General features: G+C 44.3%; 1 protein-coding gene across 6 annotated transcripts; it reads right to left on the bottom strand.

The window, feature by feature from the left end:
- Positions 1–1,039: 1,039 nt before the first annotated feature.
- Positions 1,040–26,294, bottom strand: sbno2b (strawberry notch homolog 2b). Of its 6 annotated transcripts, XM_085927519.1 has the most exons (33): positions 26,107–26,294; positions 20,004–20,032; positions 19,808–19,896; positions 19,648–19,736; positions 17,629–17,758; positions 10,862–11,059; positions 10,660–10,746; positions 9,928–10,033; positions 9,689–9,849; positions 9,466–9,599; positions 8,988–9,078; positions 8,744–8,887; positions 8,504–8,621; positions 8,025–8,130; positions 7,687–7,840; positions 7,440–7,616; positions 7,009–7,106; positions 6,727–6,809; positions 6,462–6,647; positions 6,272–6,393; positions 6,053–6,184; positions 5,746–5,881; positions 5,017–5,129; positions 4,171–4,242; positions 3,949–4,057; positions 3,786–3,857; positions 3,563–3,706; positions 3,383–3,477; positions 3,197–3,289; positions 3,001–3,132; positions 2,814–2,890; positions 2,463–2,653; positions 1,040–2,354 (listed from the first exon to the last, which is right to left on the bottom strand). In XM_085927519.1, the coding sequence occupies exons 3-33, from the start codon at positions 19,886–19,888 to the stop codon at positions 1,276–1,278; spliced, it is 4,710 nt and encodes a 1,569-aa protein (XP_085783645.1). In that variant the 5' UTR covers positions 19,889–19,896; positions 20,004–20,032; positions 26,107–26,294; the 3' UTR covers positions 1,040–1,275. The 6 variants fall into 6 exon arrangements, with proteins under 6 accessions (XP_085783645.1, XP_085783644.1, XP_085783646.1 ...); XM_085927518.1 differs by having other exon boundaries at positions 19,808–20,032; XM_085927520.1 differs by lacking the exon at positions 10,660–10,746 and having other exon boundaries at positions 19,808–20,032.
- Positions 26,295–26,999: the final 705 nt, after the last annotated feature.

Raw genomic sequence — 26,999 nt, 5'->3', positions numbered from 1 at the left:
AGCATTGACAAAAATGAGAGGGTCAAGTCTAACTCAAACGCTTCATGGAAAAACAGCTGGTTAATGTCATCAAATTGACTTTTTGAAAATTCAGATTTGTTTTTTGACTTCAGATTTGTTTTTTGACATCAATTAATTAATTTTTATTAAGCCTAGCATAGAGGCGGCAACTGTCCAGACACGGACGTCAATAATTTGCAATGCAAGAACCAATTATGTGTGGCGAGTCTGGATTCGGAAACAGGAAAATTGTACCTTTCATTTCCCATTGAAGGTTTGTTTTCATTTGAGATAACCAAAAAGACATTATTGAATACTTAATGACCCAAACTGACTGACACTAACACACGTGTACAAATGGAATTATACAACAAGACCAAAAGCACTTGAGACTTTCCTGAGAAATTTCAAATCAAATCATACCAGGAGTCAAATCTCTCTGTGTCGTCAATTTAAAAGAAGAAAAAAAAAAAAGTGATATTTTTTGGATACCTTCTGCTCACTATGCTTGTTGGTGTTGTTGCAAGCCACGCACACGCAGACACACACACACACATACAGAGTTGAGGCTTCACGGAGGCCTCCCCTTGGAACCCGCCACCAGCATAGTGTAACACGAAGGGACGAAAAAGGTTAAATACAAATATACCATATTTAAATTAAAATACAAATCTATACATTAGGCTACATGGATTTTTTTGTTTTTGTTTTTAAAGACTGCATTTATAGATTCTCAGAAAGGCACTGTTTGCAGACTGCTGCTTTCCCTCTCCTCTTTCCTCAAACACAAACAAACAAACAAACAAACAAACAAACAAAAGGAGAGAAAGGGAGCACGTCGTGTCGTTTGGGGGGGGAGAGCAAACGGATCAAAAGGAGGCATTTCACGGTTTTGTCAGCTTTGATTTCTTCCTCTTGGATCTTCCAGTTTGTTGCCACCTAGCGCCTCGCTTGAATAAAGCAATAATAACAACAACAACAAAAAACAAAAGATTCCAGCGTCGAATCAGTTAAAGGACTTTTGTTTTGTTTCGACAGCTCCAGAAAGAGTTCCCTAAAGTCAAGTTTGCGTTTCAGCTGCCGTGGAGGAGGACGCACGTTGAGGGTGCGGGAATCCCAAATTGGGAGGAGGCGGCTGGCTAGAGGTGCTTTGAGAGAAGACTGTGAGCAGGACAGGCAGTGATGTTGACTGGAAGGTCCCCGAACAGCAGCGGAGGAATGCGTGCTAAAAAATATGCTTACACACACAAAAACCGAGTGGGGGACGTTAAAGCCTCAGTCTTGCTGGCGGTAGTGAATGACGGACTTGCGGTCGGGCCCCGCCGCCTGGAGCATGCTGTTCAGAGCCTCGCGCACGTCCAGAGCGCCCGAGCTGCAGTGACCGTTGGGCAGGGGGAGCGAGTCCGACTGAGGCAGGAGAAAGTTGGGGAAGCGAGGGGGGGGGAACTGCGAGGAAGAGCACGAAGACGGGGGGTTGGAAAAAAGCGAGCTTTGGACGAGGGAGGACGTGGACGAGGAGCTGGACGAGGCGGAGGACGAAGGGCTGGCTTTCTGCACGGGCATCGGCGGCGAGAGGGGCAGGTCGAAAAGGTCCAGCAAGTCCTGGTGGTTGTTTCTCAGGTGGTTGTGGTTCAGAGGCGGAGGAGGTGGCGCCGGGGGGAGCTGAGTGGACATCTGCGAGATGAGCGACTCCAAGTTAAAGTCGTCGGCGAACGGCGCGGCCGGGCCCGTCAGACCGTCCAGAGCCGTCCCTGCCTCGGTGCTGTCCGGGGAGGGAGACGGTGAGCTGATGGTCAGGTCCAGCACCTCCTCGTGGCCCTTCTGGGAAGACATGCGTGCTGTCTGGTGGATATGTAGGGGCTGCGGGAAGGAGGGTAAGAAGGAATGACGGTAAAACTGGGAGAAGTTGGAGCCGTGGACGACCGCGTTGCGCGCCGCCGCCTGGTTGGAGGCGGCCGACTTTCCGGGCCAGCCGCTTGGAGTCACTTGGGGGTTTGGGGGTAAAGACAGAAGACCTTGACCCTGCGTGTGCTGCTGTTGCTGCAAGACAGCCTGCATCCTCTGCAGCTGAGACATGCCCGCCGCTTGCGTCTTCTGCAGCGGGTTCAGTTTCTGCTTGAGGAGCTGACCGTGAACCAGCGAATGGGCCAGTGACTGGGTGGGCATAGCTTTCTGGCTGAACAGGTTTGCCAGTAGGTGCTTGTTGTCCTGCTCCATCTTGCGCATGCGCTCCTCGGCCAGACGCTGCTCCACGGCTTGCTTCTCGCGCTCCTTGCGTCTCCGCTTTACCTCCTCGTCCATTAGCATAAGCTCTTCGCGCACCCGGGCCACGCAGTTCTCTGGGATCTTGATGCCTGGGACAGTGTGGGTTTGGTTAGTTCAAGCTCGTTTGGGTTAACGAGAGCTCAGCAGCTAATCTAATCACGCTCTTGGACACTGACTGTCTTGTCATTGGCACTCACCGACTTGCTTGTTGTGCTGCTTGGTTTTGAGGCGAACAATCTGCAGGATGTTGGAGTTGGTGATGTCGGACACCACGTCGGACACGCGCTTCCAAACGCGCAGCAGAGCGCCGCACAGCATGTGGTACTGGCGCAGACGCATACCCTGGAAGCACTCCTGGCCTTCCTCCACCTTCTTGCATTTGCCGTTCCTGCGGAGAGGCCACGGTTACGTAAACGCAACTGGCGAGCTGCTCGCCTCTGACCTTTGCATTTGAAATGACAAACAGCAGCTTGCATGACTTGCACGCATTGTTGTTGTTTACAAATCGGGTGAAAGTGCAACAAAGTGTCCTGTGTGTTCCTAGTTACCAGTTGGCATGGCTACACTTCTTTAAGGAGAAGCTGAACCGGCTCTCCCAGTAGTCCTTGGCCTCCTCTGGGGTCACCTGAAGAAGCCAAGTCATCCATATTGTCATCTCACAGGACACCTTTGTCCACCCCTCGTTGTGTCATGATCATGTTGTTCCCTTTTAGCACACATGAAAACCAAACGCACCTTCCGATAGCGTTGCTGTAGGTTTTCAAGGCTTTCAGGATGAGTCTGCTTGCCGATGTTGGGCTTGTAAACAATAAAGTTCTTGCCTCTTCCTTGCTCAGCGAGCAACACGCAAGGCTGGTTTCCTCGAGGCTGGAAAACCAACAAGGAGCAGTCAATTTTTCCAGTCGCCTTCTTTTATGATATGCACACTCACCTTCTGGGACATGTAGAAGCCCTCGCCAGCACCAGTGAGACTGAGAAATCTGTTGCTGGCTTCATCCCAAGGCATACCTCTGTCCACACTGATCTGTGGAGGCAAAATGGAAAAGACTTGTCACCTCCAGGAAACATTCAATGAAGACTCAGGACACATCCGCAATGACAATTTAGTCAGTCCTACCTGGTAAAGAACCACCTGGCCATCTTGAGGGTTCCCCACTGTCATGAAGATTTCCTGCTTCTCCTCATAAATCTCATCGTTACCTGGAGCCAAATCTGTGTGCCACCCAAAAGACAACCAAAATGAGAATAAGGCTTTTTTTTTTTTTGGTAGTTTCAACAGTGAACCTAAAGTGCATACCTAAGATGCCCATGTCATATTTGCCCTCTTTCTTGTCTTTTTCTATTAGGTAGTCAAAATTGTCTGTGAAATACTGGAAGAGATGGTTCTGCTTATGGACCTCCAGCCCCAAGATTCGGTTTAGGAATTTGGTAATGCTGCAATCTGGAATTCAAATTAATAAACAAATCAATCTAAAAGTTGCCAAACGATTGGCCTCCTTGAGCAATTGCACACCACTGACCTTTCTCTGTATTGATGCCAAAGCGAGATTCCCGACAGAAAATGCCCACATCCATCATTCCATGTTTCATATCTGGCGTAAAAGGGGGAAGAAAAAAATAAAAAAAAAATCAACACGTTGCGCTTTGAGCACTCTTGAATGTTGATGAGCACCGAGTACCTACCTCTGAAGAACATGGCGTCACCTCCGGGGTAATCTTTAGGCACGGGCACCTTGTTCTCTATGTGCCCCAAGATTGATTTGGTGATTTTATCCAGAGCCTTGGTACCATACTGCAAAGAAGGAGCACAAATTGATTGAGCCATGTTGTGTTGATGTTGCCGTGATGATAAATAAAAGTTGCACCTGCACCTAAAAAAAAAATATCCGACCTGAGGCACCTTACCTTGTTCTCAAAGTTGTACTTGCTTAAGTCTCTGGTTTCAGTCGCCCGTCTGTCTCCGTGTGTTAACGCGCCCTGCGAAGAGGATGAACGTGAACTTTTTTTTTGCTAGGATTAGCATCATCAAACAAATTACAGGAAGACCAACGTGATGCGGGAGTACAAGAACAGCACAAGATGATCCCAGGCTGCAGTTTTAAGTGAGGTCACCATTTTTATTGTACAGAGTTACCAGAAACATTTTTATTGGGTCATATTAGTTTGTGGTTTACGTCTTATGACATTTACGAGTGTTATGATAGTGGCTACAAATTGTTGTTTTTAGTCGCTATATGGCCACAAAGTATTTCTCTTTTGTTTTAATAGTGTTCATAATATTAAAGATGAAGATCTCTAATGTGCTTTTCCCATCTATGTGGATGAATCTCTTCGCTGCTGATCCGGAGTCGGCAAGGGCGCAAAGGTGGTTGGTTGCACACTTCAAGTGCGTGAGTAAACATTTCATAAACTGAGCACAGGGAACGTGGGATATGACCGACGGATTTACCGAACACGCTTGGCAAACACAGCTGTGGCTTCCTGGAATGGACATCCCCGCCAGCCCACCCCCTTGTGTCTTTTTCTGTTATGCTGTGTCACTCTGGAAATAAATGGCTTGTCGCTTAAGTGCATCATGGAAAGTGACCCTTGGCTTGTCATTTATACAGAAAGTCAGATTAAAATCTGACCTTCACATTTGTTAGAGGCCTGATTTTAACCCAGACAAATCCAATTCCATATCCCAATTGTTGCGCATTGACACAGATGAGTTTATAACGTTACAAACGTACACACAGGCGGACTATTTACCAGGCTTTCCAGTCTTTTTGCAACGATGGAGGCGAAACGTCTCTCGCCGGCGAGCTCCGAGATGAGGAAGATGTACTCTGGAGCTGTCACTTGATTGGACCGATGGGTACGGCCTGAAAAATTAAAAAGTAACTAATTAGATGTCATTAGAATAACAATTTTAGGGTCCACACTTTTTTAAATCTATTATTATTATGATTGTTTTAACATAATATGTAACTTCTGATCATTTGTGGGCTTTTAATGTCAGTTCTTCCAAGGTTTTACTTGTTTTTCGAACTGCATGGTCAAAAGCCATATGGTCCCCATCCCTGTTTTAAACCAAGACCATCTGCTTTATTGATGTTTTCTGGCGCCAGGTTTTCATCACAAGGCTCATCATGCATATGTACGTCATATACATGCACACACTGTCATTTATGCTCAAAGCCAGACAAGCACTGCTAATGGAAATAATTAATTGAGCTGTTAGCACAATGGCTGCAAACAATAAATCCATTAGAGACTACGACATACAATGATGCACAATGGACCGAGCAGGCAGTTCTTCTGTCTGAATAATTGAATACAACTTAGTGTCCATAATAGACAGTCCAATGAAAAATGAACAGTCCCACTGCGTGAGATGAATAAAAGCATTTATCTTGAATTGTTTTAGCCAACACAAATGCAACCGCCTCATGCAGTAGAGCCCAGTTGTGCCCACAAGTGATCCAAACTTGGACTCACCAAACTGCTGAATGGCCCTGTCTGCGCTCCAAGGTAGCTCCAATGTCATGTGGACTCGCCGCCGCTGGTTTTTTATCCTCTTGTCCGCCTGCAGGGAAATTCCAGAGCTGGCCGCTTCGGAGATGATGGCCACCAGCTAGGGTGTGAGAGAAAGACTCGAATTGCATTGTGTGAAGAAAAAAAAAAAGCTTTATCGTTTTATATTTGCTCACACATGGATGGAAAAAGAGTCCATTTGATACCTGTTGCTAACCAAAAACAGCAGTACCCAGCTAAAATTCCAATCATAAGCACAAATAAAACTGACCTTCTCTCCACTCATGAAGCGGTCTTTCTCCTTGATGTTGATGTGGTCAATGGTGAGACCCTGCTCAGCGCGTGACTCGTAACGGACGATACCTTCAGGACGTCGCACCACACGACCCTTACGCCCAGTCATCTGTTTGACAATGATAAAAGAAATATATACATATATTTAAACATGCTAATTTTAATTGTAAAGTTGTTGCATGCTTCAGGCTCGCACCTCAGAGACTTTATCAGGACCTCCAAACTTATCAATAAGCTCGTCCAGGGTGTTGAGAGGTAGTTCTTTTCCCAGTTGTGAGATCTTATTGAGGAGACCCTGCTTCATCTCCTCTATCCTGACTGGAAATCCACGTGAGAGGAATGTCAGACCATATCAACAACAGCAAAAACAAAACAAAACCACACACCAGTGTGGCAGCTCGTGTGGTTGACAAAAATGACATCATCGTTGTCCAGCAGCGAGTCCGGAGACGAGTTGGAATCGGTGTCCATGCCGTCAGAGTCGGTACTGCTGTCGTCACTGTTGATGCTTATGACGCCGACGCTGTCCACCGTGTGCTTGGGTACCTTGGGATGGCGACCTCGAGGCTTGCCTGAAGATGACATGAGCAGTTAAGATGATGTCTAGAGACTAAACGGATACAACAAAACAGTAGACAAATGTGGGCTTACGTTTTCTCTTATTCCCGGGTGCCTTCTCTCTCCTCTGCTTCTCAGAAGGGAAATGTTTGGTAACGAGAGACTGGAATACTCCCCTGAAGGGAAGACGGTGAAGCTGTTAGGGGCTAAACAAAGCAGCTCGAGATTCATTGCGTGTTTGTCAGGTACTGGCAGGTAGATGAAAATGCTGTGTGTGCTTTAATATACTAAATTTGCCCAAGGGGGTGTAAAGTTGGTGAATCTCAAACACAGACAAAAATGTGAATACATTCCAAAGCTTATGGGCTCACTCACTCTGCGGCGGAAACAAATCGGTCAAGGTGACCATCATTCTCGTCCAGAACCTCTCTGGTGCGCGACTCCCCGGTAGACTGCAGGCCAATGACGATGCACTGTGTTGGAGAGTAACAAAGAGGTATGAGCAAACATTTTAAACAACAATCTGCAGGCCAATGACGATGCACTGTGTTGGAGAGTAACAAAGAGGTATGAGCAAACATTTTAAACAACAATCTCATATAGAACAACCTAACATGCATGTTTTCGGAATGTGTAAAGAGGCCAAAATGAGAGAACTATGCAAACAAAAATGAGATTTTTTTTTTTTTTCTTCTCTTATGGCCAGCACCATTATGTGCAATTTCTCCCTTGTCTGAATTTCCGTCTGGTTATTTCCACACAGAGAGGAAACTTGCTGACTCTGCGTTCCAGTGATTTGTGCTGACCTTTCCTGCCTCCAGCTCTTTCTTGGCCAACTCCACCAGGCAGCGGACCTTGGCAGCTATACAGAGGTATTTGAAAAAGCGCTGGTGAGACGACCAGAACTGGCCCCACAGGGACTTCCTGCTGACCAGGCCCAGCTCGTCGGCGGCGCGCATGAAGACCTGCAGTGCCTCTGCCCACTAAAAAAAACAGAAACAACGTTAAGTTAAAAGGCAAATGCGTTCTTCGATGTTGGGTTGCGACGCTCACCAATATGGCGGCTTTATTGTAGACCAGCTTAAAGTCGCTGTCCAGTCCGATCTCTTCAATGCGGAAAGACACCCCTGAGAAGCTCAACTGCCTGGCTATGTACATCCCGCTCACTTTCATATCCATGGCAACAATCTCCATGGCGCCCACGCCTCTGTTTACACATAGCAAATATAGGTGCATCTCAACAAATTGACTGGGCACAATTGACTGAATAAAATAAAAAAAAAATAAAAAAGCCCCGACTTGGCTACGATATGAGGAAATAGATGTTATTTTACAAGAACAGGAAACCCGCATGATTTATGAGTCATTTGAAAACATTAGACACCGCAAACCTTTTCTCGATGGCGTGCAGGAAGTCGTCAAAGGCCCTGAAAGGCGTGCCCTCACCCCAGATACCCAGGCGGCTCATGTAGATCATGTTCTTTGGCTCAGAGGCACCTAGGCGACAAAAAGGGTCTTGAACTGTACCTCAGGCATCATCCCAATTCAAAACTCTGAGAAAGGGTCCCATTTTCAGGAAAATGTGTCTCCTAAGTCACAATATATTTTTAAACCTGGCTGCTACAATTTATTAAATATCAAGGTCATGTACAGTGTGATGTCCACATGGTTGTTTTAATTTTCAATATTACTATCATGAATGTTCATCTAGATACCAAGTCAGCATTCCAACCACAAACCTCATAACTGTGACACAGACGTACTAACCACTAGGACACCGCGCTGTCCACACATTTGTTTTGAAATGACAAACACTGGGATGTGACAGACGTCGTTCCACTTTCACTGTTTGTCCAATCAGTTTATGTACCTGTGGCACTGGCATACACCACTCTGGCCCGTGGCAGCTTGTTCTGCAGATCAAGCACCGCCTTGCCCATCTTTGTTGACGTGGCATTCTTGGCTTTGTGGCATTCATCAAAAATAATCTGTGAGGAGGAGAATTCAGGTCAAGGGCAAACAACACAGAGGACTGTGTGTGCGTGTGTGTTCAAAGCACACTGGAAGTGGAGGAGGAATGTGTGCGTCATTGGGGAAAATGAAAGGATACAACTCCGTCAAAATCCGGCTTGCACCAGTCCAGGATCTGTTTAATCCGCGTGCGGTGCTGCCCACCCGCCTGGCTCTCGCCAATCAGCGCAGAGTAGGTCGCAAAGAGAACTCCTTCTGAGGTAGCTGTGTCTCCATACTTAATCTGCAACACAGTCACACGGTCACCCGGTGTGACTTTGCTCCGTTTCGCATGAGCGCTTAGAAAGCACGGCCTTCTTGGTCAACAACCTGCACTCACTCACTTTGTTTAAGGCATGCACGGGAATAGTCGGTGCATCTATGTCTTTGAGATCTCGCTCTGCATCAAATTTCAGGTCATTGGATATGCTGAACCTGCGGGCAGAGAACAGTAGGATTAGTCATTCGGCGTACGCAGCTGGACAGAAGGAGTATAAGCGCATGCAAATCAGGTGATGTTGGCCCGTGCGCATGAATTTTATGGCTGCCGACCGAAATCTGGGGCTGGCTGAGTGGTGAGTTCACATCCTGTCGGGACGTGCCGCACGCACAGGCTACAATTAAGATGGCATTATCCTGAGTCACTGCTCATCTTTGAAAATTCGCTGCAAGCAAACTGCAGCCTCAAAAAACATCACATATACATGACAAATTGAGACAGTCCTCAAATAGAAGCTGCTCCTTGAAAAAAAAAAAAAAAGCGATTTCATCCGCTTAAGACAAATAAATACCTTTTTCCCAAACATATTGAGTTCAGCTCACCATAGTGATTTTTTTCTTCCCTTAAGGTAGTTTTCCAGGATGATTCCCGCAACAGTACGTCCCTTTCCCACGCCGGCCCCATCTCCAATCAGGAAGCCTGCCCGCTGGTTGTTCTGTAGGATGACCTCGTGTTGCTGGCCGTGCAAACGAGAGAGAGCGGGGTCACTCGTTGCCGTGAAATGGAATGACTGCCGGGAGATGCTTCTGGCGTGTGAATGTGTACCTGACAAGCGTAGATGATGGCTTCTAGCTGCAGGGCGGAGAGCAAGCCGCTGTTAATGGTCGACTCGGGTATTGATAGAGTGTACGTGATGTCCGGAGGAGGGACGCTGGACAGAGTGTTGGTCTCCACCACTATGTCGGGATGGGAAATTCCGATAGTGGCTGACGAGGAGAAAGGGGAAAAATAAAATGAAGTTGTCTGAACGGGGCCTCATTTTGCCATGGTTTCTCGTGACCTACATTTGGAAGGCTTGTACTCAGCATACGTGTCGACATGGCCCAGTTCCTCTGAATCCTCTTCTTCTGCTTCCTCCTCTTCCTCTGGGGGTGATGGGGCTCTCTGAGTCTGGCAATACCAAAGACAACGTTCAACAGAGCCATAAGCGCCGCTTGCGTGCAGTTCTGAATTTTGCCTAGGTGATGTTGGCAAAAGGAATGTTAGTAGCCAGGCAGTAGGCGCGGCACAATTAAGGAACACAAATGACAATGCAGCGATGGAAATAGGAGTTAAGGGGAAATATAAAACAATTTGCTGGAGATCAAAATGTTGGCAGTTAACCTCACAGTATGACACTACATAGTCATTTTAAAAAGGTAATAGGGACACAATGAAAATAAAAATGTAGACATATACATACACAGAAAAAAAATGTCATAAAGTAACGAGGACAAAGTAGATTAAGAAAATGAATCATATGATTTTTCCTTTCTAATGTGGCCTCAATACTGCTTTGTAGTTGTCTGTCTCAGCGTTGTTGCAAATAGGATGCAACGCTTACATCATCTGCGATAATACAGAATGCTACAAAATAATAACGAATGAGCATCTGTCGCAATTTTCAGCTCAAGTCAAACCACTTAAGCTACAACCCATACTTTATCTGCATGGGAGAACATTGGAGAGCAAACCACTCATGGAGGTGCGTAATGAGAGAGACAGACAGAGCGTGTTACTCAAATTGATGCGGCTACCTGAAATCCTCCTAAAGGTGGCACGCTGATTATAGCGGTTATATCATCCAAACTGGCCAAGCCCTGAAACCTGCTGGAGCCTTTAAGCTGTCAACAAAAACATTCAATAAACACAAATGGATGTGGAAAACAGATGAAAAGGGGTGAAAGAAAAAAAAAAAAAGGTCACACATTGTGTATGTGTGTGTGTGTGTGTATTGACCTCCAGCTGGTTCTGCGCTGGTGTAGTGGCGGCGCCGTTGTTGGTGGTGGTGGTACTCGTGTTGATGTCCCAGAGCGTGGGCACCGTGTCCAGGTGATCGGTGCTGATGAAGGACTGGGCGTCGGCATACTCGGACAGCGAGTCGGCCGGAGAGGAGAACAGGGAATTGGTGGAGAGGTCATCGATGCAGGACAGATCCTGTGGGTGGAGAAGAGGAGCATTGAGTTTCACCTTGATATCAGGGATGAGTTGATTTTCCTTTCTAAAATGTTATTGCTTTTTGTTCAAAAAGTATGACTGTCGCATGAATTATTATTTTTCTTTATACAATATGAAAATGCATGTCGCAATTTGACTTTGGGTGTCATGTGCTGCAAATGGCAATTTTGCTTTAATTTAATTTACTATATTACAGAAGTTAACCTTTTATGACAGAAATAACAAAACATTGCCCGCATAGTTAATTAGGGATCTTTCTTTCATGCAAGCAGCTTCTTAAAAGGTTATGCTTGCAGTAAACCCATGTCCTACTTTTCGTTCCGATTACGAGGATGGGTCTCCACAGTCCAGGAAGCCTCAGGATATCATCGTGACTCCTTTTAAACAATATGCCAGACTAATTATCACCGCGCATTACGCCACAGTTCCGCCGAACATGTCTGACCGGCGAGAAAGGACAAGACGCTGGGGGCTGTGGGTATCAACATGACCGCATGGTGTGGGAATGAGGCCTGGGTGTTATTTTTGTGCTCTGATGTTACAGAAGTGACTTGCGAAGGGTCGCGTGAAAACAAGCTTGGACTCTCTTTGTGAGAGTACAGTCACTTCTCGCGGGCAGGATCAGACATGAAAAAGAAGCTTTCTGGATTTGTCTCTGATTGGCTGCCTTAAAAGTGGGATGGAGGGTGAATGTTAGTTTAAAAAAGGGGGAGGGCTGGACGGGGGAGGTACGTGTAACTTTGTAGCGCCTCTTTCATCTGTTGTGAGTCTTTATTATTCTATTTCACCCCCTGAGCTGGTTTGGCTGCGACAGATGAGTAAAGAAGGCCAGAAACAAAGGACCCACCCTTCCCTTTTGCAGAGGCACCATGGTGGAAACACACAGATAAGCAGCATATTGTCGTTTTTAATCGAGGAAAACAGGATGTGTTTTTTTTTCCCCCCTTTTCCAAACAGCAGCAAAAAGGCTTTTGTTTACCTCTGGCGCATTTACTGGAGGGGGTCTTCTGTCAAAGTCATAGGCTGATAAATGGCGGCACACAAAATACAGTTTGACTTCCAAATATGCAGTACGAGAATCTCATTTGAAATTCATCTTACATTTCTCCTAAAATGTAAAATGTGGGTTTGAGCAAAGCGAGTCGGGCCGGTGCTAAGCGAGACACCTCCGAGCTCAGCGCTATGCTAATCGAGTTGTCAAGCGGAGTGGAACAGAGGCAGCAGTGTTACTTGTCCCGCGGCAGACGTGTACTCAGAGCTGGTTCATCTACTATTCCTAAAACCGGGCCCTGCCACACAGAGATAAGGCATGAATTCCAACTGCACTGATGCTAATCTGGCTCCTTTGGCAGCACACAGCCAACGCATCCATGCGACCGCTAATCCTGCCTCACTCTCTTCTTAATCCAAATTTCATTAACAAAAAAAAAAAAACCCAAGCCACACAACATGAATGTTTTTCAAATTGTTTCTTTCCAAAATGATTTCCAGGAGATGATGAACATATTCACAGAAGTGCATGTGAAGTCTCGTGTTGTCATTTCTCCACCCATGTGCTGTTCAACAAAAGTACTCTTTCACATCTTTCACTTTTGCCCCAGTTTCCCAACGCAGTCACACGTCTTCTTTTCCCCCCTCAGCGCCGCTTGGGCAATCTTTTGATCAAATGAACTTAATGTGACAAGCAAGTTGCTGTCCTGCACGCAGAGGCAATAAATTACAGCACTCATGCGCCTTGGGATGAATGATAGCAGGGAGGCGCATATTGCTAAGAAGCAATCCGTTTGACACAGTGGTTCATGGAAAAAAAATAATAACAACAAAGCAAATGTGACAGACACACTGCGACATGAAAATGCAATAATGTGTGACTGTCATGAAGCTTTGCAGCTGCTCTTCATAAAAAAAACAGCAAAGTCATTGCTTATCACATGAGCCTTAAGATAAGTTCCAGCACGACCGTACAAGGAAGTCGATATATAAACATAAAACTAAAAATATGTCTGCAGCCCAAAAATTTTTTTTCCACACGGGGATTCTGCTAAATAGCCATAAGGGTTAGACACTGGCTTTTATTTCACACAGACTCCAGGAAAGGTGAAATATTTCACACAGTGAAACGGCTTTACAAAAAGAGATGATTAGATATGTTAAAAATGTCAACACAACAGTACGAGAGACATGAGAGGTAGTTTTTAAATTCCCACTGCTGCCCCGCCATTTATTCACCAAAGGTCCGCTTGTGTAATATCGGGAGTCGGCAAAGTGTAGGAATGACACCCGTGTGTAAGGAAACGCCAAGAGTAAAATCTAACACCTGTCACGCCCTTCTTTTTTTACGCTTGTGTTGAAAGCAATTTGTCACTGTCCAACAAGAATGCGAGCCGAAGCAAATGCACCGTTGTGTGCATATTTCACCTTTGCTGAGTTCTGTATAAAAAAAAAATATCACGAGAATACATTTTTTTTCCCCGAAGCGATGCAGGGTAAACAAAACAAGGATCTAAATAAAACAAAAACAAGACAAGACAAGTTGAATGAGGGAGGACCGGAAGATTGGTTGGTGTTTGGAGATCTAAAAGATACGTTTGTTGAGCCACCCAAAGTAAATGATCTTTGCGTTCCTGCCAGCTAGATTTTAGAATAACTGCTGCTATGATGAAAATGCAAGTTTGTTCACCGGCCACATTGCGGTGAATTTCAAAACGCATACAAGACAGGCCACGTTCAGGGCTTCCCCCGCCTACACACTGCACTCTCGCTCGCTTGCTTTTCCAAGGCTGAAAAGTCAAACGAGTGACGTCACTATTCCAAAGTCTTCCAATTTTGCCCCCCCCCCCCCCCAAATGCTCACATTTGGGCTTTGTTGATTCTGGATTTGGCTTTCAGCCAGGTTCCTCCGCAAGAGGAGGAGCAAATACTTGAAACGTCGGTGAGAACGATGTCGCTGTTGTTTGCAGTGTAAGCACCGGTCCTCCGTGTCAATATCTAAACGGTGTGCGAGTGAAGCAGACAAACTGCGGGCAGTGACATCACTTTACCCGAGCGAAACAAGCCGTATTTTGTGCTCAGCTGTTGACCTTGTCCAAGCAGTCAACACAACTTGCCCCATAGCGTCTGTGTGAGTTCATGGGGTACATCTGGAGGCCATCATGTCTTCATTATTTTCAGTTTAAATCTCATGTGGAAAAGGTGCCACGTGTCCTAACAAGGACTTGTGAAGAAGGAAATCAATAATAAAGTGTCACTGAGCACGTGGGTATAAACACCTTAAGGGTCACATGACAGGAGAGCCAAAATTGCTCAGACGCTGTGCTGAACGAGGCAGATTAACCGTTGTAATTAGTAAATAATAATTTGAAAGATTTTGTAGCGTCATGACCACTCAGTTTAACAGAAGACTACAAAGGTATACAAAAGCTAACATTCTAATAAATGACACGTGCCACTTATTCACTTCCAGCAAACGACATGCCAAAGGTCACGGTTGACGATTAACCGGACAACCAGGAAGCTGACTGTCTCCAGCTTCCGACAAATTTTCCTCCTAACAAACTCGCATGAAGTACTGCAGATATTACTCAAAGCCAAAGTCCGGGTATTTAATGATGCAAGGACAAAAATGTTGACATTGCAAAAGGGAACCGAACACAACACAGGCGACTTTGAATGACATATCGGGTTCTCGCTTTTCTGGGAATAGAATGCGGGACAGAAGCAGCCGTTTGTCATGAGTGGAACGTTGGGCTACATGTGGGGGTCAGTCTTGAGTCAACGCTCAAAGTGGATTCAATAACAAGCGTGTTACAATTAAGTTTTGAAGTGCTTCTCTATTTTGGAAGACATTAAAGCACCTCACAATGTTCCTCATGGAATCGCAAATGTTCTTGAAACAGCAGGTCTCTTGTGCCAATTTATTATATGAACAAAGAAGTCATGAATCCAAAGGCCAAGTCAAAAGATCAACAAACCATCAATATATTCTTTTTCTATTTTTTTTTTTATTATTTTCTTTTTAAGTTGAGCTGGAACCCATCACAGCTGATTTTGGGCAACTACACTCTGGACTGCTCTCCACACAAGCGCAGGGGGCAACTCGAGATTCATTAATGCCGTTTACCGATAAAACACTCAGGTATGCCGCTAAACTCGTTTTGGGTTCTGACCCACAATTCGGGAAAACTCAGAGTAATTCAAGGCAAAGCAAATAATCGTACCTTGGGGAGTGGCCGTCCCAGCTGTGAATACAATTTAGTCCAGAACTGCATGAGCGACATGGGTCCAGACTTTGCTTGAAGGGGAGGGGGGGGGGGGGGGGTAGACACACGCAAAGAAACTCAAGACAGACTCCTGCTTCACCTTGAAGCCCTGACTACAAGATCCATGAGGCTTCCCTTCCAGCCAGTGGGACCCACTCAGCCCTTTCACGGCTCCTCTCTGGTTGAACGCAACACATCTGCCTTCGTTGGAGGTGACGCTCTAGTGAATGAGCCGAGCAGCACCCAGGTCTAAAATAAGGCCGCTAGGGTATTGGCGCTAAGTGATAAGTCATGGTGGTTATGCACTAATAGTTCCTCAAAGAGGTGGCCTGAGAGAGCGAGAGTGAGCGAGAGCGGAGGAAAGGAGGGGAGAGGGAGGGAGGAGAGGAGGAGGAGCTTTCAGGAAATGATGCTTTTGTTGGTAAGTGACTACAGTTACCGGCAGTCAGACCCATTTTACTGTACATGGTGTAACTCAACCGCATTTGTAGTGTAAACAGAATTGCGCTCTGAACCCGGCCACTCCTATCACGCCACCGTTTACTGCTATATTTAATTGGCATCTTTTTTTTTTTCTTTTGAACGATTATTATATTTAGAAAACTAATGCGCTGCCCGGTTGCTGTTCTAAATACATCCGCTTGCTGGTTATTCCCGTTAAGGCTCACTATTGAGACCTCTACTCTTACCAACAGATCTTCAAAATATTATCAAGCCAAAGTGTGATAACGCCCCAAAAATAACCTTTTGACAGAAAAGGCAGCTCAGTCAAATATGAGCAATGCAATTATTTTGATATAAAATGTATTTTACTGATAGCAGATGGTAACATAATTCCCCCTATTATACAATTATCCAAAACAATATAATTGACCTCTTTTCAATCTGCTCCAACAGTTGAACACATTAAAACGTTCCCTTACACAATACCTGCAGTTATACACATTTATTTGTATATTTGTCCTAACGGGAAAAACTGGTTTGTAGTTTAACTCATTCATTACCAGATTGAAGACGTGAGGCAAATTTGATATATCCTGTTGATCAAAACATTTTTCTCTATGTTTAACTCGCACACTTTTTATCATGAGCAATTTCCATTTACACGAATTCAAGGCCATCATGGCAAGAAACAAAATAATTACACGAGCAGATTAAAAACACCTTCAGGCTTTTCTCCAAACATTACAAAAAAAAACATCCATCAGTCCCATTGCTGTTGAGACAAATGGGTCCATTTGCACCCCCAGCTTCCAGGAATCCATGATATCACGTCAGGATAATATACTGTAATATCCATCTTTGTGCGAGTGAAATGGAGAAAAGACTCTCATAGACAGAGTGGCGCCTGTCCATGGTGTCATCATATAAGTGGGAATACTCTGCCCGATGAGTGTGCGTGTGCGCCTATAGTAAAGAAAATGGCACCAGTGAGGCTTGACTATGAATCATGAGCACAGAAAAAAAAAAAAAAGATAAACACAACCAATATCAGGCCCTGAGCCACATTTAAAACAAAAAAAAACTTGTCACTTCCACATAACGGGCTTATCTTGACACACATCAAACATATGTTTGCATGTGGGTGTACCTCTATTATCAGCGGTGAACTTTAAATAATCATGTTAACGTTGATAAAGATGTTGGCTGTACAGGAAACATTTTATGAATGAATTAATCCGTTTTACACTGACCCACGTACTTTCGGTTTACCATTCACAAATTGTAATGCTTTGCCAACCTTGACCGCCATCCCACAAGATGGCGCAATCCCCGCAGGCTAAATAGTAAAATGAAAATTGGTGCCAAGGAAGTACTAGAAATTCTGTTGCACGTGAAAATGTCGCACGTCACCATCGTGCAAGGGCATCGTATCGATCAAAGCTTGTCAAGCTGACCGCCGCCACTCTGTTCATAAATGAGATCACATTAGACAGTGGCAGACGCTGATGTTTATCAGTAGATATGGAATAAGATGTCAACCATGATGGAGCTCCCAGTTTTTTAAAGCGGAAGGGGGGAATGTTTAAAAAAAAAAAAAAATTATGAACGCAACTCTGAGCTTGAACTGCGCTTGAGTTTCAGTCTTGAAGAATGTCAAATTACAGTGTCGGACTGACGACACGTGTGGACTTGCACTGTGGTTGTCTAGACAACACAAGTCTTTAATCACACGTCTCTACGGTACATTAGAAAAGGTGAATGAATTCACACGCGGGAGGAAAACGGGATGATTCTTCCCGCTGATAGGCGAGAGTGACATTTTTGAACTGCTCGCCGTTCACCAACCTGGGAGAAATCGCCATTTCTGGGCCGGTTGAGGCAAGGGAAATCCATGTCTGAGAACGCAGAGTACATGTCAAGGTGCACATCCGGTGTAGTGGCGGCGGGAGCGCTGCTGCTGTTCAAGTGGTATTGCCTGGAGAGGTAGAGAGAGAAAGAGGTCACGTTTCATTTTTCCGAGAAAAAAAAAAAAAACATCTCTGGGAACAGTATAATTCACATGACATTACTTCCTCTGTGAAAGTTTCTTTTGAAATAAGAAGTCAACCGTTGAAGGTTCACTTATATCATCATTGGCTTGTGAACCAGCCACCAACCAAAAGGAATTCCACTTTAATGCGTGAGAGCGGCTCATTATATCGTTCCATGTCTGCGTGCTTCGAAAAAGGTGGAGAAGGCACACACCCAAGAAACCAAAAGCAAACCTTTGTTCAGGTGGAACTGTTAAAGCGCACCACCACTTTGCGTATCCACCAATCACATGCCAGAGCTCAGGAGGACTAAGTAAGCTCTGCCAAAGCTATTTGCAGGATTTTTCTCGGTGTCCTTAAGCACAGGTCAGAGATCACTGGATGCTTTAAAACACCCAAACAGTAAAAGTAAGATAAAAAATAAAAAAATCTGTCAAATATCGTTCATCTCACCAATGGCCATTGAGTGTGAAAAATGTCGGTGCCGATCAAAAATGTTGAATAGCAACATCAAGCAACCCACAAATGTCCTTTCAAGGAATTAATGCAATGAAATAAATGGAATCATTTTCCCAAATTAGAGATCCCCTTGAAACATTTAATTGATCCTTACATTTTAGTTTATGATGCGTAGACAAACTTTATCACACGTTAAAATGGCCAGACACGCTAAACTGGTTGGGTTGCTGGAACACATATTCACGGAACGGAACGTCTACAGCGACAGTGTTGTCTGATATTATGCAAGTGTGACCAATCTCTTCCTTTCAGTCTGCACAATTATGAAATATGAAACCGGGACATTATCAACACGTTGCTATCATCCGTAAAGTCTGTCTACAGGCGTTGTCAACGAGCGCGCAAAGAGTATCCGGCATACCTTGACTGACTCCCGCCCGGCTGTTACAAATACTTGTTTGGTTTACAAATAAATGGACAAAAAAGTTCATGTTTGGAACCACAAAGAAAAAGAAATGTTAAAAAGATTAAATTCTCATTTTTGGTGATTTCTTTTTTTGTTTTTTTTTGTTCTGCAGTGTCTTTACTTATTATTTTTAAATACTTTTAAATGCGCCATATAAATAAAAATATCTTTCCTTGTCTTCCGGGCGTACGGCTTACTTTCAAATCACCTGTCCAGACAAGACGCTTCCACATTCTCAGCAGAGTTGTGATGCGCATGGAGGGAGACCGACGTACACAGGCTCTCTCGTGCTCACGCTACATACAGCCTTTGACAGTAACCTCTAATTCAGTTATGAGGTCATAAAGTCGAAAGACACTGTCAGATTAAAGGCGGTCTCAAGTAAAACCTGGACGCCTCCCTCTGGCCTTTTGGCTATACCTGGATTGACGCAAATAAATAAGACTAAATTAATGATCTCAAATGTTATGATATTAATGTGGACTTGTGCATCTGTCAGTGAAATACATTTAAATGGTTGGCGGTTGCTAATGAAAAAATGAGAACACTTTTTTTTGGGGGGGGGTATGCTGTGCTTGTGGTAAACACAAACAACTCACTCATTATATATACACAAGATTCATGTGTGAAATGAAATCATGTTTCACTTGGGGGGGGAGGGTTGACACCGGTTGCCACGGCAACAACAACAACATTCACACGATATTCAGATTGATTTAGGTCAGAGCTGTCCAAGGTCCAGTAAACAGCTTGCATTCTGTACTTGTAGGCATATTCGAAAAAAATACAATAATATTAAAGGCCAGCGCACAGCAAAAATTTGTTTACTTTTCTTCATATTTTAAAATGTTTTGAGGAGCATTTTTTTTATTTTTATTGTAGGGTGCAAAAAAAAAAAAAGCAACTTACTGGTTTCCGGATTGCATAGGGCAGTGCACGCTGTATCCGGCCTGCTGAGAGAAGGACCTCCAGGAGCCAGAGGAGCCAAAGAGGGAACTCTAAAAAAACACAAAGTTCACATGCAGAACCAAGAGAAGATGAAGAGGTGAAAATAAAGGAATGCTCTTACCTCCATGTTTGAGGGGGCTACAACGAACAAGCTGGTGTCCAGCTGAGGGCCTTCTGGATGCAGGTAGTTCTCCCCGTCCATGGCCAGCGCTGAGGGGAGGGTGGGCATCAGACTGGAGTTACACACATGACCACGAGATGACCTCTACTATGGCCCAAACTGCCAACCCTGCTGCTGGCGCTGTCCCAGATTGTACCTCTCTCACGGAAAAACACTCTCCATGACCTGTAAAAAGACAAAAGCGGGTTCCTGATATTGTATTTCCAGACATGTTAAGATCCTTTTGGCGGATCCACAAAATATCGTCTTCTGTGACAGTATGAGCACTAGACAGTCTTCTTTCGCCAGAAAAAGTGTTATTCTATCTTTTTCCTTTCTTTCGTAATAAGCAGAACACGAGTTGGTTTCATCAAAAACACTGGTGTCTGACAAAAAAGCAGAGAAAATGAGAGCCATTCAAGCACAACAGTGATTTCAACGTTATTTTTCTTGTGATCACCTCAAATTACAAAATAACCAACCAGAAAAAAACATTATGGAAGGCAAAATAATCTTGACAGAAATTCAATAAATAAAAATACGTTGCGATCAACTCTGACTCCCTGCATGACCGAGATTCACCTGGTTTAGCCTCTTACCTTTATCTTGTGAAGATCCTCAATGCTCATTATGTGTAAATAAATGTGCGTGTGAATGGTTGCGTGCCAATATTGGCTGGTGACTCATCTATGTAGACCGGACAGACACCACAGATAGCTACAAAGAAAATGAAAGCTCAACAACTCAAATTCACTTCAACTCCAAAAGAAATCATGCAGCTTTTGAATAATTCTGGCCTTAAGCGTGCCACAAGTCACAGCAGTCTTCTAGAGTATGTTAATTGTGGACTCTTGAAACAGCCTGAAGCATAACGGACTTTTTTTAATGACCCTCAGCAATAACATGGCACAAATCTCACCCAGTTTGACAGCTAGATCAATCCAATTTCTTCATACTCTACAAATTTTGTGTCACTCCCTCGCCATCACCCTAATCAAGCACGTGACCCTCTGCCCTCCCCCAATCTTGCTAGCTTACTTTGCTCTCGTAACAGTGTGCCCCCGCTTTGCCGGGACATATGCCAGGGTGTTGTTCGCTGGGAACAAAGCTAGGGTGATAAAGCCTAATAGAGTTCACGAGGGTCGGAATAAGAGGGCCTTTGTCTGTCTTGGTGCGTGTGTGTGTGTTTGCATATGAGAGAGACCCAATATGTTCACTGTGCACACAAGGAGGCCATTTTACTTTCAGGCTGATGTTGCTTCGAATCGGCCAAAAAAGGTAACATACCTGAGCAACCAAAATCAAGTGTGTGTGTGTGTGTGTGTGTGTGTGTGTGTGTGTGTGTGTGTGTGTGTGTGTGTGTGTGTGTGTGTGTGTGTTATATACATATATATATATATTTTAACAATATTTTTTTTTAAATTGAAATTTTAGCATTTGAGCTTCAGTGAGCTTTCGTTACAAAATTAACGGCGGTTAATTACGCCGACTCGTTGTGCCTTTGTGCAAACAGCACTGCTTTGCCAGTAAAAACTGTCCTTTTTTTTTCTGCCCTAATTGGTGGAAAAATCTGCAAATGAGGTCACTTTGGGATGCAAAAGCCTGATTTCTCTAGGGACTGTGTATAAAACAGTTGAAATACTGGCTCTTCTGTTTCAACTTGACTTGCTGCGATGTAAACAAACGTGCTGGTAAATTCTATGGCTGTCTTTCCTTATGCTTACCACACTCCAGATAATCAATACTGATTGTTTTAAGACTGATCCCAGATATTCTCATCCAATAAACCTCCAAATGCTCTCACGCACAGAGGAAGAGGGAGGTGGTGTGGAGTGTTATCAGTAGGAGGATGGGCGCTGGAGCCAGGCAGGATAGACCAAACGAAATGAAACATTAATAACTAAAACGCAACCATTGAGGACACAAGAAGTATTCACCCCAAAAAGGAGCAAGCAATTCATTTTAGACCCCGCGTGGCTATTTTTAAACAAAACGACGGAAACCACTTCCAAGTGTTATCTTTCAAATCTGTTTATAACCACAGTTCTTCTGTACAACCTTCTCCGGAGTCTCCCCCACCCTCACCCATCTCTCTCTCTCTGGGTGGCCTAAATTTAAGCTGCGTTCAGGGACACGAGGTTAAATGAACTCCACTGTAAAACTCTTTCTAAACTGTAGTACAAAGCAAACACATTGTTGAGATGAATCCCAGACGCATTTGAGAGCATTCGCTGCATTTCGTTTGTGCATGAAGTCGCTGATGCCACTTGAAAAACACACCACGCATGCTGTTGTTGGCTTTATAGCATCCGACGCGTGCTTGGTGAGGAAATGCGGTTGTGCGCCGGTGGTCTGAGCAAGCGTCAATGGGCGCATGGAGATCATCCAGGAAAGTGTGACTTCCTTAAACTGCTGTATCACGCGGAATACTCACCAGGAAGCAGTATGTGTGTGCAATTAATAAGTACATTATTACCGCATCTTAACTGATAGCCCAGCTAACATTTGAGCCACAAGAAATGCTCCCCCGAAGCTCCATGTCATTTCCTGAGAAATTAAGAGCCAGAGTTCTTCAATGTTCAAAGCCACAAATCACACAACCGCTTCCTCCTCGGGTCGTGATACACATTCAGTCGCGTGAAAACTGAGCCTCTGGTTCTTATGTGATCCAGAGAGACTTGAGAAAGCGATGATGACGAAAAAATGACCCTTGACTGACATAAAGTATTTACTGCTAAACACGCTGGCCATTCTTCGCTAATCTGCATGTCCGTCAGCATCGGCGGTAATCAGGTTAGAATTTATCAGGGCCCCAGCTGTCTTCCTGCGCGCCATCGAGAGGGCCGTTAGCTGGTTATGATGGGCCCACCCGCCCGATTCATTAGCCGCTGTGATGAAATATTCATAAAAGGAACCAGTGACTTCCCAGGAAAACACTGGTCGTGCAAAAACAGTCTACATTATTCATCCACACCTTGGGCATCTATTTGCCTCTGAGCCAAACACGCGCCGATGCGTGTCCGATTAATCAGAACAGCCGTCGCAGTTTGGGTCAAAAAACTCATCTGTTCGGTCCCGGCCACAAATGAGCACATCACACGGTGCGTAATGAATAATTGAGCGCGGGCATGTCTCTCGATCCCCCCCGTTCGATTGTCGTCAATTACGGCAAGTGGCTCTTCTGCCGGGGTTGGGTGATGGATACCGCGGTGCCCGCAAACTCACGGGAAGGAGTGAGAAATTGCAGTGATTCAGACCTTTAACGGGGCTCTTAATTCACCTCTCGCGGTAAATAAAACCGAGGAGCAAGGTGAACCGAGAAGCCGCCGAGCGTTGGGTCAATAGAGACACGGAGGGTGAAGGAGATAAGCAAATAATGCTTTGCAGGGGATCAATGGAACCCCACAACATGTAGATGAAAGACCGGCTGGATCAGAAGGGAGATGCATCCAATTAACGGCCACTTAGCTCTCTTTTTGTTCCACCCAGAAGGTAAACACACTGCGGTTATGGGTCCCGTACAGGTTTAGTAACAACATGTTGGTTTGACAATACAAAATGTGACCTTTTCGCCTCATTGTGGAAAACTGGAATGGAACCACCGGTGCTTGCTGTTGTTCCCTGAGGTTGAAATTAGAAACTCAGTACATTTGATACTTTCAAACATAATCCATTGCCTATGAAGTTAATAGAAGGCTTTTGTGTCAAATTTTACGATCGGTATCTTTGGTGGGTTGAAATGTAAACGGCGTGAAAATGTAAGTTGGGTCAAGTGTTAACGCGAGTCGAAAGCCAGGACAACTTACAAGTATGCGGAGATTGTCTGGCCTACATTTTTTTCACTTGAGTCAGCGTCCATTCACAACTGCATATTGCATTTGTGTTGCATATTATAAGAATTTCCCTTTGCCTGGAACACGTAAAATTATGAACGCAGTCTTCTGTCGGATATTTTGTCATTGTAGGACCGCTCAAGTCTCATCAGAGACTTACATTTCTACTTCATATCTCTACCTCGAGCCATTTGTCTCTATGGAGCCTGCTGAGCTATTATTAGGCTATTTTTACCCCGTCCGTTCCTCTGGAGTTGATTCAGGCGTGTAGCGCTGGTTGTTGCCTCTCATCCTGTGTGACACTAACACCCTCAAGGGCTTTGCCGTTGATTGAAGGTTGGGTGTCTCCCTCACCTTCTATTCACACCTTTCAGCCGTGTGTGTTTTTTTCCAGGACCTCCTTCTTAGCACTATTAGCATAGCAAAAGCGTTAATCCCCTGCTATGGAATGCGTGTCTAGCAGTACAATATGAGCACTACAATTACTTTGTAAATGTAGCGGGACAGGCAGGTAGGTATCTACGTTCAGAACCATATAGAGATCTGCTGACTGGATGGCGGCCATGACACGCTTTTCTCGTCTCCTTGCCGCATTTGTTTATTTCCGAAGCATCAACGTGGGATGTCAATTTGTGCTGAATCGCATCCTGTCATCCAAATTTGACACAGTACAAATGCAGACGGGACTAATTATCCCAAAAGAATCTCATTATTCTGTTTGGCGTCACCACAGGAGCTAACAGCAGGAGTGAGGGGGTTGGGTGAAATTCTCCAGGGTAAGACATCATCATAAGTGGTCTTGACAGATGTCTGTCTGTGTGTGTTACTTAGGCATGCTAAATTCTCATCAATCGCATAGAAGGACACACTGTTCACTCGTCCACTGATGTAGATGTAATATTAATCTATTCTTTCCATTGTAGATGACTCATTGTTATTTTCTTTCACAGAAAGATTTTGACACTTTTGTTCCCAGGAACACATTGAACGCTAATCGGGAAATTCTACAAGGCCATCACATAGACCACTTTGAAGAAGAAAAATAAAATCCATGATCTGCTTGCTTGCTTGCTTGTGAGTTTCCTGGAAAGAAAGGCTGCCTTTCCAACTGCTGTTTTATAATGCTCCACATTTGTTTCACCCTCCCTCTATCAAGCCACAGGCTATCAATGAGATTTATCACTGCAAACAATCGGCTGACGTGGGGAGGAGAATGAAGCCTGAATCACACAAGGCAAAAGGGGGGCATGGGCTTACATGAACTATGAATCTTTGTTCTTCTACATCAGCCCACTACAGATTGTGAGATCCAACATAAACAAATGTGTTTCCTTAGAATTATGTTTGTGTGCAGGATATCACTTGAAAATTAGAATGCTGCAACAATTTGCGCAAGTGACAACACATTAATTTTGATTTTTTTTTTTTTTTATAAACACCTATTCGAAAAATAGGCGGTGGGGGGGCTTCAACTATTCGCGAATTTTCCCCCATTCGCCTCCGGGCTTGCTTACTAAAGCAGCGAAAAGCGAGGGGTTAACTGTACTCCACACTCATTTCACGACTCCAACTATGTTTGAGGTCAACTCGAAAATATTTCAGTAAACGGACGGAAAGCGTTTCTAAATGTACTGCAAGTCCGTCAAAGTCACTTTCCCTCTATCGTTGTCGTAGTGAAGAGAAAATGAAGACATCTGTGAGAAGTGAACCACATCTGTTTCCACACAGCACAAAGGAAAGGCATCTCGAGCTTCATTACAGTGTCACTCTATCACCGCTGCTAGCTTGCCCTACGACAAAACCAGCCATCAAAATATACTTTAATACTCACGACTACGCGTCTCGTCGCTAATGTTTGCTTACGATTGACAGACTAGAGACTTTAAAATGTCGAATGGTGTGTTGTGAATGTGAATACCACAAGCCGTAACAGCGATAATGACTAGCTTGGTTAGCATAGCTTAGTTTTGTGTATTGCGAGGATTAACGCAGTAAAACGACGATTATGCTCTTAATTATATACATCATTTGAATTGTTATGTATTTATTCTTCTTTTTATTTTGGTATTATTAGTCGCTAGAGAAATGGTTGTGCTAAAAATAGCATTTATTTAGCTAATCAGGGTTATGCGTTCCTGTTCCTACGTAGTAAGCGGAGCTAGCGTATTACACAGCGACAGCTCCCAGTCGGCTCACTAGTCACGCGAAGAATGTCAATTCATCCCTGTAATAACACGGATATGACTACGTATTGTCACATGTGATACATCCGCGCTTCACAAGACAACATATTCGCCAAATAACAGGCCAAGCATAAAGCAGGCGGCGTAACTCGATGTCAATAACATGCTGCCGAGAACGCATCTTGATGGCAAAGCTGCCGATGTGTCGCCAGCGCTTTCACGCATATTCTCGCATTCCACTCACCCCTTCGTCGTCTTTGCTTCGTCCCAGTCCGAACTCCGAACACGCGGGCAGATGTCGAGCCGCGGCCGACGTCAAATCGACGAAAATGGGCAATTTTATCCAACTTATTCGCCGCTACTTGTTTTCTCTACTTCCTGATTGAGAGGGTGCCATTTTGAATAGCGAAAAAATATTTCCGCCAGTGACGTCAAGATGCCAAAACTGGGAACAGCCCGGGAGGGGAAAAGTCAAATAAAGTACAAATAATTCATTCATTCATTCATTCATTCCGTAAAAATGTAAACTACATACAATTGATACAAAAGATTTTAAAATAAAACAAAAAAAAAAGGTTTAATTAAAAAACAATGACAAGAGAACACCTTGGGGTTGGGCAAATTTTTTAGTTCTTATATATATAAACCATCAACAGCAAGTGTTTTCCCCCTTTATTTATTGATTGATTTATTCATTCAATTAATTACAAAAGGAAACCCTTCTTTTCACATTTTTTGTTTGTTTGAATTCAATTATTTCAGCAAAAAATAATACAGGTGGGGAAATCGTGTTGGTAAAATAAATGAGATAAATCAATTGAATCCAAGAAAGGGTGAAAAAAAAAGCAAAGCAAGAGTAACTCTGAATATTGTCATTGTTCACTTTTTGAAGGGGGAACTAAGTAATCAGATTTTTGCAGGGGGGGGGGGGGGGGGCATAACTTGAGGTATTAAGGCCAAATCACCCAAATAAATAACACACACACACGATAATCACAGTCATAGCATATCAAAGATGCGGTATAAAATGTCCCGATTTGGCATCCATTGGTCCGTCCCACATTATCGAACAGTGCTGGAAGAGCTCCAGTTGTTTCCAGCAAACACACAAACACACACACATGCGCGCGCGTGCAC

This window comes from Syngnathus leptorhynchus, chromosome 13 (genome assembly GCF_054491065.1).
Source record: "Syngnathus leptorhynchus isolate UIUO chromosome 13, UIUO_Slep, whole genome shotgun sequence".
Classification (NCBI taxonomy): Eukaryota; Metazoa; Chordata; class Actinopteri; order Syngnathiformes; family Syngnathidae; genus Syngnathus; species Syngnathus leptorhynchus.
Note: the sequence above shows the minus strand (reverse complement) of the source record. Positions and strands in the feature narration are given on the sequence as shown.

Excerpts from the sequence above, each read along its gene's own strand:
- sbno2b (XM_085927518.1), bottom strand. The coding sequence starts at position 19,915 with ATGCCCACCCTCCCCTCAGCGCTGGCCATGGACGGGGAGAACTACCTG. Across the intron at positions 6,394-6,461 it reads CCACACGAGCTGCCACACTG|TCAGGATAGAGGAGATGAAG; the intron begins GTGTGTGGTTTT and ends GTGGATTTCCAG. Across the intron at positions 3,858-3,948 it reads TGACGCCATGTTCTTCAGAG|ATATGAAACATGGAATGATG; the intron begins GTAGGTACTCGG and ends CTTTTACGCCAG.